The sequence below is a fragment of the Lepidochelys kempii genome, chromosome 21 (genome assembly GCF_965140265.1).
Source record: "Lepidochelys kempii isolate rLepKem1 chromosome 21, rLepKem1.hap2, whole genome shotgun sequence".
In the NCBI taxonomy this organism is placed as follows: Eukaryota; Metazoa; Chordata; order Testudines; family Cheloniidae; genus Lepidochelys; species Lepidochelys kempii.
The window spans coordinates 7846216-7866821 of record NC_133276.1 but is presented as its reverse complement, the minus strand read 5'-3'; the positions used below and the strand labels follow the sequence as shown (position 1 = coordinate 7866821).

The 20606-nt window shown below is 46.5% G+C and overlaps 2 protein-coding genes and 2 non-coding genes across 8 annotated transcripts in view; 2 read left to right on the top strand and 2 right to left on the bottom strand.

Annotated features, from left to right (window-relative positions):
• PIK3C2B (phosphatidylinositol-4-phosphate 3-kinase catalytic subunit type 2 beta) overlaps positions 1–6166 on the bottom strand; it is a 78469-nt gene extending 72303 nt beyond the window's left edge. The window contains exons 1-2 of one of the 2 annotated variants that reach the window (XM_073319542.1): positions 5979–6166; positions 2386–2571 (exon numbers count right to left, since the gene is read on the bottom strand). The gene's annotated coding sequence lies outside the window, so the exon portion shown is untranslated. Of the gene's footprint in view, positions 1–2385; positions 2719–5978 lie in introns of those variants that run through there. The other variant, XM_073319541.1, reaches the window with a different exon arrangement.
• A 600-nt stretch (positions 6167–6766) lies between these two features.
• On the top strand, positions 6767–6839 carry TRNAK-UUU (transfer RNA lysine (anticodon UUU)). Its single transcript has one exon. It is a non-coding gene; the product is annotated as a tRNA-Lys (tRNA).
• Positions 6840–7141: 302 nt separating this feature from the next.
• Positions 7142–7214, bottom strand: TRNAK-UUU (transfer RNA lysine (anticodon UUU)). The gene has a single exon. It is a non-coding gene; the product is annotated as a tRNA-Lys (tRNA).
• A 2077-nt stretch (positions 7215–9291) lies between these two features.
• The window catches only part of MDM4 (MDM4 regulator of p53), a 34143-nt gene continuing 22828 nt past the window's right edge, over positions 9292–20606 (top strand). For 2 of the 4 annotated variants that reach the window (XM_073320264.1, XM_073320263.1), the window contains exons 1-2: positions 9292–9457; positions 17398–17504. In XM_073320264.1, coding sequence (XP_073176365.1) covers positions 17430–17504 — 75 coding nt within the window. In that variant the 5' untranslated portion in view covers positions 9292–9457; positions 17398–17429. The remainder of the gene's footprint in view (positions 9458–17397; positions 17505–20606) is intronic. The other 2 variants (XM_073320261.1, XM_073320262.1) reach the window with 2 other exon arrangements.

The following is a 20606-nucleotide window of genomic DNA, read 5'->3' as shown; positions in this document are numbered from 1 at the left end:
TGCTCCCCGTAAGGAGGGTGAGGCTGCCTGGCTATCTACTGTTACAGCCCCCACCCCCACCCCTACCCCTACCTGCTGCCCCAGGAACTCTGCACAACGCCCTGGGAGTATCTGGCCCACTACATGTATGGAGCTGATGGGAGCACACCTTACAGTGACACACACACACACAAATGTATCCATTACCGGTATTCAGATTATACACACAAACTTGATCTATTTATCTATAAACATATGACGGGGGGGGGGGGGGGGTCTGTTCTACTGGCTGCCCACAGAAGTACAAGGCCAAAGGCAGACACTTTTAGGACCCAGAAGCTCTGCTGATGTTCTCCCTGATCCCACTTTGCCTTTTGTTTAACATTATCCATTCACAGTAAGGTGGCTAATGAGTGTTCATCTGCCCTGTTGTTATATTGGTGGGGCTAGAAAGCCTGGTTTGCCAATCACGTTTTTTCTCTCTTGAATAGCTACACTGCGGTTGATATTAAAAAGCAAGGTTGTATTTATCGGATCACACTGATATCAGCTTGCTATAGCATAGCTCCTGCAAACAGTTAAGCGCATGCTTACCTTTCTGCACATGAATAGCCCCATTAAACCCTGGTGCTTACCATTAAGCATATACATAAGAATTTGCAAGAGCAGGGCCTAGGATATTCCTTTCCAAAAGCAGGAAAACATCACAGTTTACTGTGACATGATCAATAAAATGACAAGTGCCTTCTTTTTAAAAATGCAATATCTAACACACACATACACACATTCCTTCCCCAGGCTAAGAACAGGAGCCCTGTCGAGCAGCACAAGGAATCTGATCTATGCCCCTTGTGAGTTAGGAGAAACACATATATACACCCTGCTCCAACCCAGCAGAAATCTGGAGCAGCAGGGGGAGATTGACATCATGGAATAGAACAGAAAATCTAGAGCTTGATCTCTCTACCACTAAGATCTTTGCTGACAGGCAACTTTATAATTTGATGCAGATTGCTGTATTGTCTGGCTAATAAAAATAATGCAACTTTTTCAGGCTGACTGTACACTTAATGGTCAAGTTCCAACATTTTGTTTTCATTCGATTCGATTATTTAGTGCACTATCCAGCTCTCCCAAAATCCTGTTTTATTTTGCTATTATTTTTAGGGTTTACAGTTTGGGGAGGAGAGGGGGGAGAGGCTGGGCTTGATTTTTTTGGACTGCACACAGGAAATGAATCACAATAACTCTGTATATGATCCAATTTAGCACCAAAACTTTCTCTTAATAGGGCAGGTATGATTTTTTTTACGAGGAAAAAAGCAAGAGTGTCTCTTTCATTATGGATTTTGCTATGCTGATTATCATTTTAACCAGGCTTACAGTAGGATCCATATACATTACAGATAAAGCAGTCTATACATACAATGCATAAATAAGTTCCTTATGTCTCCCTTAAATGTAATATACAAACAGTCTTGTCACGCAACAGGGGACCAGAATGAAAATAAACACAGAAACGAGTGTCGTTAACCAATGGGAGACTTCAAGAAGGAATGGAACTCTACAAGTTCCCTACTGGGGGCCGAATTCCCCTGGTGTTTGCACATCACCTTTTAAAAAATATAATCACATACAGGAACAGATCCCAAATCCTAAACCTCTTTCAAGGCCGCCATGCACTTTCCCACTCCTTGGAGGCTTGTTTTATTGCTTGCAAATAGGAAAAAGAAAAATCTTAACAAAGGGGGAAACATTTTCTCAATCCTGCCAACTGGAAAAGTCACAGCAGAGGGGAAGATACCAGGATCCGCTCTGCTTTGTTGTGAAATGTATTTATTTTTTGTGGCCCGGTCTCCCTTCTTTCTGCTGGGAGCAGAAAGAGCCTTGGAAGGAGGCTGGAATGCAAAACAAATGTCTCCAAGGAGATCCTGGCCATTTAGTCACATGTTAAATCCACTGAAAGACCCGCTCCCCGCTACTCCAAAAGGGGAAGGGTGGGGGGGAGATTAAAATAAAAACCGGTTTCACTTATTTGAAATAACCATCTCAGAACGCCCTGCAGCTAGGAAAGGAGGTTAAAATAAACCAGGGATTTGCCTTGCACCCCCACAAACATTCCCCTGCAGTTGGGATCAGTCAACAGCCCCCCTCCTCCAGCAACCTGCTACCGACTTCTGGCTTTTGCTGCTACATTATATCTAGGGCTGGGACTGCAGTGGAAGAACCTTTTCCTTCTCCCTGTATTGTTGCACCTTCAATGTTTCCATTTTTTCAAACGGGAAATTCCTTCCCCATGTTAATCCCAGGCTCTGCCTAATCAATGTCAAACAGCTCCGACTCAATTTCACGTCCCCCCTCCAGCCCAGTTCCACTCCCGAGAGCAGCCGCTGGTCAGTTTCTTACCTGATGTTCGCACTGCGATTTCCTGGGCTGTGAAAATAGTGCACGTGTATTATTTTGTGTGCTCCCTCTTACTCTTCCTCCCTCTGAGTCTTTCACACACACACACACACACACCCCTCTTCCTCCTGTGGATGGTTCTTCCAAAAATCCTCAGTGTGATCTTGTCCAGAATAGATGCTTGTGCATCTGTGGGACAGACAAAATCAAAGGAGTAAATGCAGAAAAGCGTCCCTCCTCGGATGGTAGATGGCAGGAAGGGGTGAAGCCATCAGACTGCAAAATCCCCACAGAGCAAAGCGAACTAGGCACAGAAAGAGAGAGAGAAAGCGATGCAGCCAGGGGAAGACAATAGAGAAGAGGAGAAGAAAAGGGATGTGCCATCTCCTGGAGACCTCAAGCATTGCACCCCTGAAAGCTTGCTTTGAAAGAGCCAGCCACAAGCACACTGATTGCTCTCTGAAGCAACCAAAGGCAAATCAGCTCCCTAAACCCAGTGCCTCCCTTCCTCTTTCCCACCCCCTTCTCCATGGGTAATAGGGGTCTTAGATTCGTCAACCCCAGAGTTAAAAAATCATGAATCTGGTCTCAAAAATTATGAGAATAGTTTGCAAATCTTTTTTCTTTTTTTTAAGTTTTGGGTTCATTTTATTTGTTTCTGAGCCCTCAGAGTGCACTTGGGTCATATCCATTAAACTTAAATTTTTTTTAAATAAAAGCTGAGATTCTCACCTATTCACATGAATCCAGGAACTAGGGCTTTAAGAAAAACACCAAATATTGTGAGACTCATGACAAAATAGTGAGAGTTGGCAACGCTGTGGAGTGTACTTTCTATTGCATTCTGTACAGGTTCTTATATTGCCCACATCACAGTAGTATCTGAGCACCTTCCATTATGTGACATGACTAAGAGCTCTCAGTTTGTCCTGTATTTCAGCAGTAACCATGCACAGGATCCTGCCTTGTGACACAAATCTGTGCTTTTAGTGGGGTGCATGATTTTGCAACATGAATAACACATTGTGGGTTGCTGTCTCTCAGGAACAAACTATGTCCCTATATTTAACATTCACTTGTCCTTTGTTTCACTGACACACAGGTGACCATCCCAGAGGTACGATGGAAGTTCTGTCTTTTCCCCTGAGGCTTGGAGAATTACAACATTTTTAGAGTCCAAACTACCATGCTAATTTTCAAAGTGCTCCCCACTGATGAGGTGTTAGAGACTACAATAAATATCTGTAATTTCATATAATAAAAGTATTGTCCAGTTCTAGCTGAATGGTACCCATGGGGCAAAACTGCCAACCTCAGTCTCAGCAGCAAGGCCAAGAACATGGAGACCCAACTTTGCCATTCAGAGCTAGAGAGGGTCCCCAGGTTTGGGGAGCCTAGAAGCACATGACAGAGAAGTGTGGAGGACACCTGCCTCGAAGCTGCTTATGCCGGACATGCTGTGTGTATTACTAAGAGATGGGCCTTACTCCAGGGCTGTCAATCTGGGACCTTTCACCAGAAATTAATTTTAAAAATATATATTTCAAACATCAGGAATTAAACTCACCCTATGAGATCATAACAAATTGGACATTTATTCCACTGAGCTCACCACCAGGCCAGCTGAGGTTACTGTCACAAGCCCCTTTAATTTATGGGCTGGTTGGGGTCAGCACATCACCATCTGGTTATTCCAAGCGCCCTGCTCCTCCTCCAGTCTCCCAAGACACCTTCCCACACTCAGCTCATCATCTGTGCTGCCTCTGTACCGCCGTGTGTTTGATTTTGTCCCCCCCTCCTGAGTTGCAATGGCCTGATTTTCAAAGGCACCGGCAGCTCTCATTGACTGCAGTGGAGTTTGTGGTGGCTCAGTACTTTTAAAACTTGGGCCACTCTCCTAGTTAGACTATAAAATTGTTGGAACCTTGGCTCAGATTTTCAAAAATGCTCAGCACCCAAAAGTGGGACCAGATTCTCCAAAGACCACAGCTCCCAGTTGGGCATCTAAATGGGAGATTCTGAGAAGGGCACAGTACCCTGAGTTGTTGTTCTGAGTGGGAGCTGCTGAGCCCTTTTGGAAATCTGTTCACTAGATTTAGATTCCTAACTGGGAGCTGAGCACTTTTGCAAATCTGTCGCCTTGTCTTTTTAAGCACTTGGTCAAACACCATGTTAACCCTACAGCACTTTGGGGATTAACAATAATGACGGATTCTTCGACATAGGAAAGAATCTTTCATGAACTAACCAGCCCTGCAGCAGAGTTTTGCCTCACAAAGGCCAGTTACAGACAGTTCTAAAAGGTTTGGGAGAAAACCAAATCATAGAAGCCCATAGTGAATGTCATAATTTTATACCCCGGACCTTGCACCCAACATTAAGGTTTGCACATCAAGTTGTTGCCTTAGTGACTTTTTCAATAAAAGGTGTTTTCTTCCATGCAGCTAATAATCCAAAAAATTTGCTGGTAAAATCTGCCCCCCAATGGAGAAAGATAACAATTGCATTGGAGGAAAGAAATGCAAATGTTGGAAGAGTAGCACTTACTCGACTTGACTTTAGCCCTTTAGCCTTTTAGCTTGACTTTAACCCTCCCACTACACCACACTGAAGCTGATTAGTTATAGCATGGTGCTGTTAAAGCTCCCTAGGTCAGTATTCTTATTGCTGAGGCCAGAGATGCTAGAGACATCAGACCCATTAGAAATGGTCTAGTTACTCATCCTTTCCCCAGGATGGGATGGTTTTCTGCAGTTTATTTCCTAGCACTTTATCCAGAATAATTTGAAATATCCCAAATGATGTGGCTTCCACTCCTACCCTCGGGGAAATGATGCCTCTGTGTAACAGATCTCTTCTTTCACATATTCAGTCTAATTTTTCCTTTGCTTGATTCCATTCCTTCTGCCAGGCTCCCTGTGATAGCCCTATTTGGCCTGGAGGAGGCCAGCCAAAAACAAAGGAGAATTATTCCAGCTAATGTTCCTGTCGTCCACATACCATGTCCCCTTTTGTTAATTTCCTGATGCACAGCTCACTACCCACCCCAGTCCTGGATTCCTGATCCTGGGAGTTTTGGAGAGGAAAAGTGCTGTATACATATAAAGCATCAGTATAACTACAATGATACTAAACATCCATGACTCACTTGATTGGATTCCAGGCAAAGGCATCTCACTGTGTTCCCTTGCACCTCACAGTAACCCTGTCCAACCCTCCTAATCTGAGCCCTCCAAACCCAAGGGCATTCCAGCTGGCCAGCTCTCCCCTGCCTTTACTGATGCTTCATGATTTAATCACACGAAAAATAAACTCCTCTTCCCTAGCTGCCAGGCCCCATCCTTTCTCCTTAAATAGAACCAATTGCTGGATTAAGAGACAGATCTGAATAATCATCAGCTGTATATTGATGCTTTACAATTATATAGCACTTCTCATCCCCAAGGCTCCCAGGATCAGGCACCAAGGACTGGGGTGGGTGGGGAGCAGTGCATCAGGATATTAACAAAAGGGGACAGGTTATAGAGATGACAAGAATGGCCAGCTATAAAAGTTAAAGCAGACAAAGACTTCTTAGAGAGATTAAAAAAACTCACGTTTCAGGGTTTAAACCAATCTTCATAAGGGATTAGGGAGATCTTTTCCTGGGATTATCCTGCATCTGCCACTGCAGGGTTTCTTACACCTTCTTCTAGAGCAGTTGGTGCTGGCTACTGTTGGAGATGGGATCCTGGGCTAGACAGCCCCTGGACTGAGCTGAGATGGTCATTCCTAGGTGCAAAAAGAAAAGGCGGACTTGTGGCACCTTAGAGACTAACCAATTTATTTGAGCATAAGCTTTTGTGAGCTACAGCTCACTTCATCGGATGCATTCCGATGAACTAACCATGCATCCGATGAAGTGAGCTGTAGCTCACGAAAGCTTATGCTCCAATAAATTGGTTAGTCTCTAAGGTGCCACAAATCCTCCTTTTCTTTTTGCGAATACAGCCTAACAGGGCTGCGATGCTGAAATCTGATTCCGAGGTGCCTAGACCCACTTATTTTCAGTGGGCATGAAAATGCAGAAGAGGCTAGAATTGCCATACGAATATTAATTCATTGTGAGCACCAATTTTCACAGTCCCCGCACTGTGCAACTTTAGATCCCCATCCTGCCAGGCCCAGCCAGAGTCTTACTTCTTTCCAAAGGGGGGCAAACCGGGTGGGTGCAAGGATCCCTCCAAACAAGGCATTGCAGGCTCAGGGCCCCCAGCCCTCTCCCTGGCCAGCCTAGCCATTAAGCAGTGCTCCGGGGTGGAATCCCTGGAGCGGCTGGGGCCAAGGCAGAGCTGCGTTTGCCAAGTACCATGTATACGGCAGAAAAAGCCTTCCCTACAAGAGCGCCCGGATAGCTCAGTCGGCAGAGCATCAGACTTTTAATCTGAGGGTCCAGGGTTCAAGTCCCTGTTCGGGCGCAGAAGCTTTTTCGGGGGGGGGGGGCGTGGAAGCTCCTTGGGGTGGGGCGGACTCCAAGTGCTGCGTTTTTAAAAGCCCCCCCAAGTCTTTTTACCGAGCGCGCGCCTGCGTCACCCCCCTGCGCGAGCCCGGCGCTGCTCCTCCCGCCCCCCCCCGCGGGGAGTCGAGCCGGGCCCAGGGGAGCGGGGGGGAGGCTTTGCAGCGGCTGCTGCGGGGGGAACAACCTAGGCGGAGGCGGAACAGGGGGAAAAGAGACTGAAAAATGAAGGAAGAATAAAAAAAAAAAAGAGTTGGGAGCATTCGCCCGAACAGGGACTTGAACCCTGGACCCTCAGATTAAAAGTCTGATGCTCTGCCGACTGAGCTATCCGGGCTCCTGGCGTCAGCCGGCCACTGGGAGAGCTAAGAGCGCTGAGCCGCAGGCGGGGCGGAGCCAGGAAGCGGCGGCTCCTCTCGCCGGGCGCAGCCCGTGGCAGGGGCTGGCCCGGCGCTGCGCCCGGCGGCGGAGAAAGCGGGGCGGGGCAGAACTGGCCCTGGCAGAGCCGGTGCCGGAGGGCGAGCCCTTGCGCCGGGAGGGGCCCCGCTGCATCACGGGACATGCTGTGAGCCCCCAGGCCTCTCTGTGTGGCGGGCGTGTGGTCAGGGCTGATCGCTCATCGTCCGAACAGACTTTAAAGGGTTTGGTGCAGACAGGACAAGTTTGGTGTCCACACACGGTGTGCTGGCACATTTTGGGACATTGCATTGCCCAGTGACCGTGTGGGGCACAGATCACACCCTGGGGGGCCTTGCATTGCCCAGTGACCGTGTGGGGCACAGATCACACCCTGGGGGGCCTTGCATTGCCCAGTGACCGTGTGGGGCACAGATCACACCCTGGGGGGCCTTGCATTGCCCAGTGACCGTGTGGGGCACAGATCACACCCTGGGGGGCCTTGCATTGCACAGTGACCGTGTGGGGCACAGATCACACCCTGGGGGTGCCCTGCATTGCCCAGTGACCGTGTGGGGCACAGATCACACCCTGGGGGTGCCCTGCATTGCCCAGTGACCGTGTGGGGCACAGATCACACCCTGGGGGGCCTTGCATTGCCCAGTGACCGTGTGGGGCACAGATCACACCCTGGGGGGCCTTGCATTGCCCAGTGACCGTGTGGGGCACAGATCACACCCTGGGGGTGCCCTGCATTGCCCAGTGACCGTGTGGGGCACAGATCACACCCTGGGGGGCCTTGCATTGCCCAGTGACCGTGTGGGGCACAGATCACACCCTGGGGGGCCTTGCATTGCCCAGTGACCGTGTGGGGCACAGATCACACCCTGGGGGTGCCCTGCATTGCCCAGTGACCGTGTGGGGCACAGATCAGACCCTGGGGGGCCTTGCATTGCCCAGTGACCGTGTGGGGCACAGATCAGACCCTGGGGGGCCTTGCATTGCCCAGTGACCGTGTGGGGCACAGATCAGACCCTGGGGGTGCCCTGCATTGCCCAGTGACCGTGTGGGGCACAGATCACACCCTGGGGGTGCCCTGCATTGCCCAGTGACCGTGTGGGGCACAGATCACACCCTGGGGGTGCCCTGCATTGCCCAGTGACCGTGTGGGGCACAGATCACACCCTGGGGGTGCCCTGCATTGCCCAGTGACCGTGTGGGGCACAGATCACACCCTGGGGGGCCTTGCATTGCCCAGTGACCGTGTGGGGCACAGATCACACCCTGGGGGGCCTTGCATTGCCCAGTGACCCTGTGGGGCACAGATCACACCCTGGGGGGCCTTGCATTGCCCAGTGACCGCGTGGGGCACATATCACACCCTGGGGGGCCTTGCATTGCCCAGTGACCGTGTGGGGCACAGATCACACCCTGGGGGGCCTTGCATTGCACAGTGACCGTGTGGGGCACAGATCACACCCTGGGGGTGCCCTGCATTGCCCAGTGACCGTGTGGGGCACAGATCACACCCTGGGGGGCCTTGCATTGCACAGTGACCATGTGGGGCACAGATCACACCCTGGGGGGCCTTGCATTGCACAGTGACCATGTGGGGCACAGATCACACCCTGGGGGTGCCCTGCATTGCCCAGTGACCGTGTGGGGCACAGATCACACCCTGGGGGTGCCTTGCATTGCACAGTGACCGTGTGGGGCACAGATCACACCCTGGGGGTGCCTTGCTTTGCCCAGTGGCTGTGAGGACACAGATCCCTGCACATACTGCAGGGCGGGGTGCACTGCTTAAGTTGGGCCCAGTTCTGGTGGTTGCTTTCCTTCCTCCAGCTCGGTTTCTGCCCCAGTGCCCTTGCCCCCTCACGGTCCTCCAGCAGGGCTGGGACACTCCCTCTCCCCCCGCCCCCTCCATCTCTATGGTAGCCGCCTCGCTAGCCGAGCTTCCCCGACGCCTCCTTTCTAGGCCTGGCTTCCGGTGCTCTCTATGGTCTCAGTCCATCCAGGAGGACTCTCCCCACGCAGTCCCTGCGGAAGTGGCCGCGCCGCCATGTTGGCTGGGAGGGGAAGTGGAGGCCTGGACCCCCACTAAGATGGAGGAGAGGAGCCAAGTGGGGGCCTAGGGCCCCCTCAGGCCGAAGGGCGAGCTGGGGCCCATGGAGCAGCGCTAGGGTGAGCCCGGGGACCTGCCTGGAGGGGCGGGGAGGCCCTGAGGCCTGGGCCCTGCCCCCAGCCTGCTGGCTTGGGGGTCAGAGGGCATAGCCTGGGGCGGGGGGCCGAAGGGGTCAGGGCAGCAGGGGGATGTGGAGGCAGCAGGGCAGGGGGCAGCAGGCAGCAGCGTGCGGGGGCAGGCGGGGACATCCGCCTGCGGGGCAGGCCCTGCTGCGGGGATAGGTGCAGGCAGGGGATGCAGGTTGTGGGCAAGGCCAGGGCAGTGGCAGTGGGAGTGGGAGGCAGTGTAGGGGCTGGATTACCTGTCTGGCTGTCAAGACACCTTGCAGAGGGCACTGGCGGGAGCAGAGCCTCGCACAGCTGCTGCTACTGAAAAGTTTTAAAGTTGTGGGCTTTCGCTTTGATGTATTTCTGCTCCACATTGTATGTGTGTTGGGTGGGTGGGTGGGTGTGTGTACGTCCGTCCATTCATGTAAAAGAAAAATCTCCCCTCTGGCCGGACTCATCCTTGTTCCGAGAGCGAGCACATTCATGTTTGGGCTGCCGTGGTTTCGCGTTAGACAGCTGTGGGTGGCACAGTGCTGCTGTTCGACGTTTGTTTTGCAGTGATGATCCACTCAGTGCGACTTCGTAAAAATAGAGCCCGGGCCAGGAGAGCTGCAGTTGTGCCATTCAGAAATTAGTGTGTGTTTCTGAACACTTTTAAAATATTTATACGGTTAGATTCCTTTTCCAGCAATCAGTTTTAGGGAGCTCTGACAGTTGCCTGACGATGCATGGTTTGCTGTTAGCTGATGTTTGCTATACCTGGTCCATCAATAAAAGGAGCACTTGGCAAGTGTTTCTGTGGTTACCGTTTTCTCTTTTTTTCCCTTTTTTCTCCTAAGTTGTCACATGCCTAACAGTTACCTAAAGCATGACTTGGTACCTTTGACAGCCTTTGGAGGAACTGCTGATAGGAGCATGTTACTGCCAGATTAGGAGGGAAAATTAAGGCGGGGGCGCGCGCAGATTTGTACGTCATCGGATGCGCCGTAATTTTGACGTTGGATACTGGCACGCCTGCCCAGAAATGAACGCTGGCAAAAGCCCATCTGTAGTTTAGGAACTAGCCACTCTGCTAAGTGCAACTTAAAAACAAGGAAGCATTTTAGGAAGGGATTAGTAAGGATTTAAAAAATGAGACCGAAAAGCATGCAGTTTCGTAACTATCTTGTAAAGTGTGTGTGTCCGTTTTTAAAGTGTGCTTTTTTGGGCTTCCTGGAGTGTTGTCTATATCTTCCAAAATGATCAACAGAAACAGTTACTGCCAACCTGGTGCCGAGTTTTTGAAAACATGTTATGCTCATCGGGCTTATTTAAAAGCTATATTAAAATGAGCTGTATTGCAAGTGTCTGGTTAATTGTGACTTGGGTTGATGAAGCAGCTCTAAATACATCAGATTGAGTTTAATGGAAGAAAAATGTGAAGTTCAGATCTTTTTCGGAAAGGGAGTTGGGGCAGATAGGAGAGGGAAGTAGGGAGTGTGATGTTAAATGAGGATGAGATCTAGACAGATCTGAAGTCCTTTTTGTATCTGTGAGAGTGAAGTGTTGTTACTATATTGTGTAGATTTTAGGCTAATTTTGTTTGTGCTAGCATTCATTAGTGTTTCAATGTTGTATTACTGGCTGTGCAGCCCCAAGGTCACTGGGTGGCAGGTCAGGACTACTTATCTCTTGAGAACCCTGTGGATTAGGGTTCAAGACCTTTGGTCCCTGATGCCCACCTTGTCTCACTAATATGCTGCCTATAGTGAGTCAAGTTCACTTGTATATTGATAAGCATTTAAACTGCCCATTTGGTGTAGCAGTTGTAGAAATGCTAATGCAGAGATGGTTCCGCTGGCATTTTAGCCTCTTTAGTCTTAGACCTGGTTGGAGCAGGGTTAGACGGTGACTGTCCTGCAATAGAGCTGCCCCGACTGAAGCTGCATGGGTGGAAGTTGAACTGGGGGAATTCTTAGTAAAAATTTCTGGTCTAGACAGCGTGAGTGACCATGTTTTGGAAGTGTGTGTGTGGAGTTAGACTGGCAGACAGATATATAGCAGAGCCTGGTCATAATGAAAGCTGGTATTTCTAGAAGTGGAACAAAGGTATCTATTTGTAGTATGTAAACTTCTGCTCTAATACGCCTGTATCTGCTTACAGTCAAGTTCTCCATGACTTCAGTTTATGGGGATTCCCTTTCCTATGTCACTGCTGCTGGAACATATGTGGTTCTCAGCCTCAGTTGCTTTTTCAGTGTCTATTAAATGACTAGTAGAATGCATCTGGCACAGCACTGGTTACATCAGTTACAAAGCTATACCTGTTAAGATATGTGACGTGTGATACAAATTTAATCACTTTAATATGCACACCTGATAAAAGAGAGACCTATTTTTAAAATCTAGATTTTCTACTCATTTTAAATTTCTGTTTGGAAATCTCAGTGATTATTGAAACATTTTGTATAAGAGATACTATACAAAACAGATCTCCAAATGCTTTAGAGTTATACTGTTATGGTCATAAATAATATGACCTCCTGAGGTCCCTTCCAACCCTGATATTCTATGAATCGCAAAAGGAGAGAAATTAAGAGCCATAGGGCAAGGAAGAAGTGATTTTGGGGACATGTTCCTCTGAGCATCTTTTGAAAGATACTAGAAAAATAACCCCAGAGCAAATAGAAATGTTAATGTCAGGCACAGAAAACCACCTCTATTTTGTAGCTGCAAAAACCCTCAGCTAAAACGTGACTTGTAAAAGTGAAAGAAATGGGGATAATCTTAGCATGCCTTGTTTTCCATCCCCCAAAATGGAGGAAGCATGATGTAGTGTTTAAAGCACAGGACTGTAAGTCAGAGAGACCACTAGTCTGTTCCTGCTTGCTCTGCCACTGACTAGCTGTGTGACCTCTGTCAAGTCAAGTCAGTGGGTCAACATCAATTTAAAAATCACTGTTCACTTGGATGAGAGTGTGGGGGGAAACTATTTACTGTTGTTGCAAGTATGAAGGTTGTGTGGTCTAGTGCAGTGTTTCTCAACTCTTTGATACCAGGGACTGGCTTGCTGCCTTCCTAAACTGGTCAGGGAGATCTCAGGGGCTGGGGCTGGTCCAGCAACCGGTTGTTGAGAAATACTGTCTAGTGGACAGAGCACTGAGCAGGGAGTCAGGACACCTGGGTTCTACTCCCAGCTTGGCCACTTATCTGCCTTATGCTGACAGTGAGCAAGTCACTTCCCCTCTGTGTCTCTTTCCTCCCAACCTTGTCCCTTTGTCTGTTTAGATTGAAAATAGTTCAGGCAGGGACTGTCTTTTTTTTTTTTTGTCTGTACAGCACCTGGCACAATGGGGTTCTGCTCTCAGTTGGGGCTTTTAGAAGCTACTATAAATACGAATAATAACTTCAAAACCATGATCTTGCAACGGCTTCCTGCGAGTGAACCCCTTGCCTATGCAAAAGTTCCACTGACTTCATATATATGTACTTTGTATATATGAAGTTGGGTGTCAAAAGTTATTTTACAGGCTGTAATCAGGGTGTTCTAGGGACGATAGGGACAAGCAAAAATATAGCCTAAATGAGAAACCCATCACCAATTCATATTAAGGTACAGTAATAAATATGATCAATTTCTTCAGCGTATAGATGCCTTTGGTTTAGGACAGAGAAAAAAGCAGATCTTTGCTGATACTACTTGCATAAATTTAGTCCCTACAGGTCCCTGCTTGTCTTGTAGAAGAAGGTGTTCCGAGAATACAGTGGTGGGTGGGTTATACAATCAAAGATTATGGTACCATCTATTTTTTTTTCCCTTTGACTGTCTGAATCCAAATCAGTTTACTAGGATTTCTGTTGTTCATCAAGTAGTGTAGAGACTCAAAGGACTTACAGAAAGTAATCACTCACAGCCCTGTCCTTTCAAAGGGGAAAAAAAAGCCCATTAGGATAGGATTACTGCAAACATGTTTGTCTACAGTAGATTTCTAGATGTATCACCAGTGACAAATACTGTGTCGGTGGTGGTTGATTTAGGAAGATTTGCAGAGCCATTTGCCAGTGCTTCAGTTTTTATTTTTTTTAATTGGAATAATCAACTTGAAAATAAATCTAGATTTCCCTCCTCCCCCCCCCCCAAACCGGTTTTGCAATAAAAGAATGTTGCATCATTTTTTGCGAATCTTAATTATTAATTATCAGAGGCGTAGCCGTGTTAGTCTGCATCCACAAAAACAATGACAGGTTTCAGAGTAGCAGCTGTGTTAGTCTGTATTTGCAAAAAGAAAAGGAGTACTAGTGGCACCTTAGAGATTAACCAATTTATTTGAGCATAAGCTTTCGTGAGCTACAGCTCACTTCATTGGATGCATTCAGTGGAAAATAGAGTGAGGAGATTTATATACACACAGAACATATACACACAGAACATGAAAAATGGGTGTTACCCCTCAGACAGAGAGAAACACCTACAAGATCTCTATCAAGCATTCTTACAACTACAGTACCCACCTGCTGAAGTGAAGAAACAAATTGACAGAGCCAGAAGAGTACCCAGAAGTCACCTACTACAGGACAGGCCCAACAAAGATAATAACAGAACGCCACTAGCCATCACCTTCAGCCCCCAACTAAAACTTCTCCAACGCATCATCAAGGATCTACAACCTATCCTGAAGGACGATCCATCACTCTCACAAATCTTGGGAGACAGGCCAGTCCTTGCCTACAGACAGCCCCCCAACCTGAAGCAAATACTCACCAGCAACCGCACACCACACAACAGAGCCACTAACCCAAGAACCTATCCTTGCAACAAAGCCCGTTGCCAACTGTGTCCACATATCTATTCAGGGGATACCATCATAGGGCCTAATCACATCAGCCACACTATCAGAGGCTTGTTCACCTGCACATCTACCAATATGATATATGCCATCATGTGCCAGCAATGCCCCTCTGCCATGTACATTGGTCAGACTGTACAGTCTCTGCATAAAAGAATAAATGGACACAAATCAGATGTCAAGGATTATAACATTCATAAACCAGTCAGAGAACACTTTAGTCTCTCTGGTCACTCGATTACAGACCTAAAGGTCGCAATATTACAACAAAAAACTTCAAAAACAGACTCCAACGAGAGACTGCTGAATTGGAATTAATTTGCAAACTGGATACAATTAACTTAGGCTTGAATAGAGACTGGGAGTGGATGTGTCATTACACAAAGTAAAACTATTTCCCCATGTTTATTCTCCCCCCCCCCCCCCCCACTGTTCCTCAGACATTCCTGTTAACTGCTGGAAATGGCCCACCTTGATTATCACTACAAAAGGTTCCCCTGCCCTTGCTCTCCTGCTGGTAATAGCTCATCTTAAGTGATCACTCTCCTTACAGTGTGTATGATAACACCCATTTTTTCATGTTCTGTGTGTATATAAATCTCACTGTATTTTCCATTGAATGCATCCGATGAAGTGAGCTGTAGCTCATGAAAGCTTATGCTCAAATAAATCGGTTAGTCTCTAAGGTGCCACTAGTACTCCTTTTCTAAAAACAATGAATCCAGTGGCACCTTAAAGACTAATAGATTTATTTATATCCAAATAAATCTGTTAGTCTTTAACGTGCCACCGGACTCCTTGTTGTTTTAATTATTGTTGTCTATCAAAGATTAGCTTTGTTTGGTTCTTTATTGGCAGTCCTTCATGTGTCTTGATAAACTCAAAATTCCTACCATGTGGCAGATATATCATGACTTTAAAAGACTTCTGCAAACGAAGCCCTGACTCCTTAAAGGAGATTTTTTTTTTAAATGGCAGATCTGAATTTACCTTACAGTACTTTAAAAAAAATTAAATCAAATAAGTCTTAAATGCAGTGTCACTGCCTGTGTTACGGTAAGTAATATATTACATAACTTTTTTGCAATAAAATCTGTCTCTTCACGGTTCTTGGAGGAATGTCATAAATCTTCGTCAAAGCAAAGAATAAAAAGCATGCAACTCTAAATGAGAGTAGGACAGCAAAAATTAATTTAAAGTCACATAGGTTATACAAAATGAAAGACCATATTGTTGCATAACTTTATATCAGTGCTGTACCACTTGAAGCCCTTGAGGGTACATTGTGGCTGGGTAGAGTAGAAAAGCTTACCCTCTCTCCTCCAAATGCCTGTAATCTGGTACCATATTCTGCAGTCATCTTACAAAGATGTGTGTACAAGAGCAGATAAAGCAGGGTTTTTAGTGTGTATTAGTACCTTACAGCAAAAGTCTCACCTGCACAGCTAAAATCTATTACTAGAGCCCTGCACGCATACAAATTTTCTGTCTGCATCTGATCCTCAATTTGGCAAAAATGACCCTCTGATATCCGCAAATTGGCAGGGCTTTAGATATAAAATTTGAATCTGCATCCATTCACAATCCGCAAAAATGGTCCGTGCCTATCTGCATCCACGAATATCTGGGGATTTGCAGGGCTCTATCTATTATGTTGGTAGGGTGGAGTGACAAGTGTTTGGTTTTGTGGACGGCACAGGTTTTAAAATGGTGTTCCTGAATCGGATTCATCAAAATATTATCGGATGGCAAGACATTAAATTTCGAGAGTTTAGGCGTCTTTGCACTTGCAGATAGATGCCTTTCAACCATGGTACTCAGCAGCTGGATGTGAACACTTAAGCACTGACCTAGCATTGTCTACAGGGTTGTGGATTTTTCACACCACTGAACTGGGTCAAGTTAACTTTTTAGTGTAGACCAGGCCAAAGGGTATGTGCCTCCACTGCAGAGTGAGGCTGTGTCTATATGTACAGTCTTGTGAAGACGCTCTATGCCCATTGGTGTTGAAAAAACAAACACAAAAAAACCACCTCTGCGAGCGGCATAAGCTATGTCAGCAGGAGAAGCGTTGAGTATGGACTAGGACTCAGGAGACCAGGTGTGTCTGTGACCTTGGACAGTTGCTTCTTGCTGGTGTCTCCTTCTGTAAAGGATAATAATCCTAACTGTGCCTAAACAGATGGGCTGTCAGAGAGTCTAACTTCATAGCTCCATACATGTCTGAAGGCACCAAAAAAGGGAACAGTCTTCCCATCCCAGGTTTCTTTAGCATCTGTGCAATATAGAACTTGTTTAGAACTTGGGTGTCGTTTGGAGTGAGGGGGATGGGGGCTCCAATGATCTTTGGGGCTCTTTGTTAAGTTGATCCCATCAATTTGAAGGGTGGGCGTTTAATCACTAGCATTTAGTTCTTCCACCCACTGTGTACCTGCCCTTGCTGACTCATGAAGCTGCTATTGTCTGTAAGGCTTTCCAGTGGGGTAAAACTGTGACTGAGCTGTTACTGTCCATTCTGACTCATTAAGAACTTGCCTCAACATGTCACAGAAGACTCTGTGTCTTTGAACAGGCAGGTCACAACAGAAAGAAGAACTGTCTGGGATCTGCAGATGAGCGTGGGAATATTTTATCCTAGCATTCATCTCCCAGTGAGCAAGATTTTTCTAGAGCATCGTGAAGGTGGGGGGAGGGGTGGGAGTGTCACCAGTGCAGATCAGCCTGAGATGGTTAGTGAACAGAAATTGTAAATTTCATAAAAGCAAATTGAAGACATTTTTCTTGGTTGCTGAAGGATTTCTGCCCCACCTGCTCTGAGAAGGCTGCCTGTTCAGCAGCTAGGTTTAACTTACCTAGGAGAGAATTGGTTTTGGATCGCTCAGGTTATTGGCAAACTATAAAACAATTGCATGGGCGGATGCAGTAACTTTAGATTTTTTATGCTACATTTTAGGATGTACATGCGGGGAAGATGGATTTCCTAAAGCTTCTAAGAAACGGAAGTGGTTAAACTCAGGACCTGCTGCTTCTGACTTGCTACTAAACATAACCTTGTTGTTGTTTTAGTTTATACTGTAGACAGCTATTTCACTGCCAAAATGACATCTTCGACCTCTGAACAGTATCCAGCATCTGAGAATGCCTGCAGAATCGCACTTGGACAAGCTAATCAGGTAATCTCCCCTTCCCACTCTACCCTCCCCCTGTCACACACTCTTGGCTTTCCTCTCTCCTTGTTAAAAATAAGGCCAGTGAAGCCATACTAGAGCAGCTTTGACTTCGAGGCATGTGGCCTCTCGTACAGGTTGGAATGAATAGTCTTCCATCTTGTCAGTGGTTTGTGAACATTAACTAGCAGTGCTGCTGGTATGGATGATAAATCGGTAACATTGGACTGACATTTGAAACAGTGGGGGAAAAGTGAGGTGGGTTAAACTGGCCACACAGGAAAGTGCATAATGTTTGTATTTCCAGGCTTCATACCTTATTTAGGCTATGTCTACATTAGCAAGCTTACAGTGGCACAACTGTACCATTGCAGCTATGCTGCTGTAAGATCTCTTGTGTAGCCGCTCAATGTCCACAGGAGAGAGCTCTCCCGTCAACATAATTAATCCACCCTCAACGAGTGGTGGTAGCTATGTCGGCAGGAGCTTCTCCTGCCGACATAGCACCGTGTGCACTAGTGTTTATGCCGGCACAATGTCCCTAACCTCTGTTTGCCAGAAGCTGGGAATGAGCGACGGGGGGATGGATCATTTGATAGTTACCTGTTCTGTTCATTCCCTCTGCGGCACCTGGCACTGGCCACTGTCAGAAGACAGGATACTGGGCTGGATGGACCTTTGGCCTGACCCAGTAGGGTCGTTCTTATAATTTATGTTGCTCAGGGGAGTGGGCTGTTCGTACCTCTGAGCAACATAAGTGGTAGTGTAGACCTAGCCTTACACGGGACCACACAGAGTTCCTTTTTAAAAACTCTGGACTACATGGAACTGTTTAAATTATGCAGTTCCTCAGAATATGAAAAGACACTCATCCGTGTGACCTAGTTTATAAAGCCAATAACATCTCTCTCTCTCTTGGAGCTACCTTGAGTGAACACTGAACATGTGCTGTTCCCCATACCAATCTTTTCCCAGGGCATTGGTGGAATGAGTGCCAATATGTCATAGCCTTACTGCTTTAGGAAAGCTATCCAAAGCCAGCGTGGCCATTCTTTAGCATTGAGTGTGGGAATCTGGAAAACTGGCACTGCATCAACATGTTGGCTGCCAGTCAAAGAGAAAAATCTGCAGTGTGAGTTATGGCGAGAAAAATGCAGTCTACAAACCATGATGAGTGGGTTCTCCAAGACAGAAATGTTTCATTGGTAAGAGCATGTGTCTGGCTGGGGGTGGGGAGTGTAAAATTAAAAGGCTCTGAAGGGACTCAAACTCCCCTATTTACTTAATTTATAAATGGTAAAATCCATCTGAGTCCCATGCAGAATTGATTAACATCCTTCTTTATTCAGCTCATTCTACTGAAAAAATTGTAAATAAATAAGCAGACTTTGATGTTAGTACAGAAATATTGGCTGCCTACACCCATTATCTTGGGGAATATGGAATGAACGAACATTCTCGTCTCCAATTTGGCTTCATTGTGGTAGCTAAGGTGCTATTTTAAATATTCAAATTAATTTAGGCAATTTTTTTTAAACACAGAAAGGGGAGGGTGAGGAGATAGTTATTTAAAATGAAGAAAAATCCATGCCAGTGGTCTTTAGCTTGGAGAAGTAAAACTGTCTTGTACTTGCATTAATTGTGCTCATAAGAATATTGTATATATACTGGCACACGCTTTTACTTTCATTGAGCTTAATTTGTTATGTCCTAGCAAAATGGCTGGTGTTGGAAAGAAGAATTGTGGCATGAGTTTGGACATTCCTTGCTCCGTTTGATTTGGTCTTAAAAGATGAAAGGTTTTTTTAAGAGTGAATTTAGCAATGATAAGGATGTGGGAGTAGATAGCTCAGATTAGTTTAAGGCGAAGATAAATACATTCTTAGAATTTGAAAACAGTGTGCACAATAGGATGAATTCCTGCCTGAGTATTGTCTGGCAGCTGAGTTCTTGACCAATTAGTTGGTGACAGATAATAAAGCTCCTCTTACCTCAGGCAGGAGCTTGGTGGTTCCAACTCTCCCTGGAGGCTAGGGTGTAGAATTTTGAGTTGTCCTCTTCCCCCTCCTTTCAGGAACCGAGGGCTTTTTGCAATTGCATGTATATAGGGAGAGATCTGAGCTATCTAGACACAGCTGAGCCCACCTTTGCTGGAGAGAAGATATAAAGGGCCAGGTTTCAGAGTAGCAGCCATGTTAGTCTGTATTAGCAAAAAGAAAAGGCGTACTTGTGGCACCTTAGAGACTAACCAATTTATTTGAGCATAAGCTTTCGTGAGCTACAGCTCACTTCATCGGATGCATGAAGTGAGCTGTAGCTCACGAAAGCTTAGGCTCAAATAAATTGGTTAGTCTCTAAGGTGCCACAGGTACACCTTTTCTTTTTATAAAGGGCCAGTTACAGCAGGAAAGAGGTTCAGAGGCGTGCTTCAATAGAACAAGCCTCTGATAAGTGTTCTGAGAACAGTAAAGAGTGTTGTGTACAAAAACCCTTCCCACCACACGGCCAGCGGAAGCATCTCGCTGCTTGTATTCTAACCAGTGAATGATCTCTTACCCATCCGTAATGTGGAATAGAGCATGTGTGTACAGTGTGTACGGAGAGCTCATACCTACTTCTATATGCTTATGGAATAGCAAGATGCCACTAATGAATGGACTGGACTGGATCATTGGTTCTCTTAATCCATAAATCCTGTTTTCTTTCAAAAATAACATTAGCCTGACAGAATCATTGCTTCCAGTGATTTATTTGAGCAGAAATAATTAGAAATAATTAGGCCAGGCTAGAAAAAGCTGTTCCCTGCCACTGCTTTTCAGAACTTTTGTTTTTCCAGCCTTACGGAGCAATTTCAGAAGTGGCAGGTGAAATTGTCCACAGTCTTCTAAAGACTTCACTCGTAGTTGCTGTAGCATTATTGTAGCCCTAATTGGGTTTTGTTAGCGCTGAAATGAGAAGGGGACAGGGAGAAGAAAGCTCTGACAGACAGAGCTAAAATTGTGAAAGCTGCAGCTTACATGCTGAAGGCCAGGTTCTGAGTGCAAATACGTTGCCACTGTCTCCCTGAACACACAGATGATGTTTTCTTTGGAGATGCAGCAATATGTA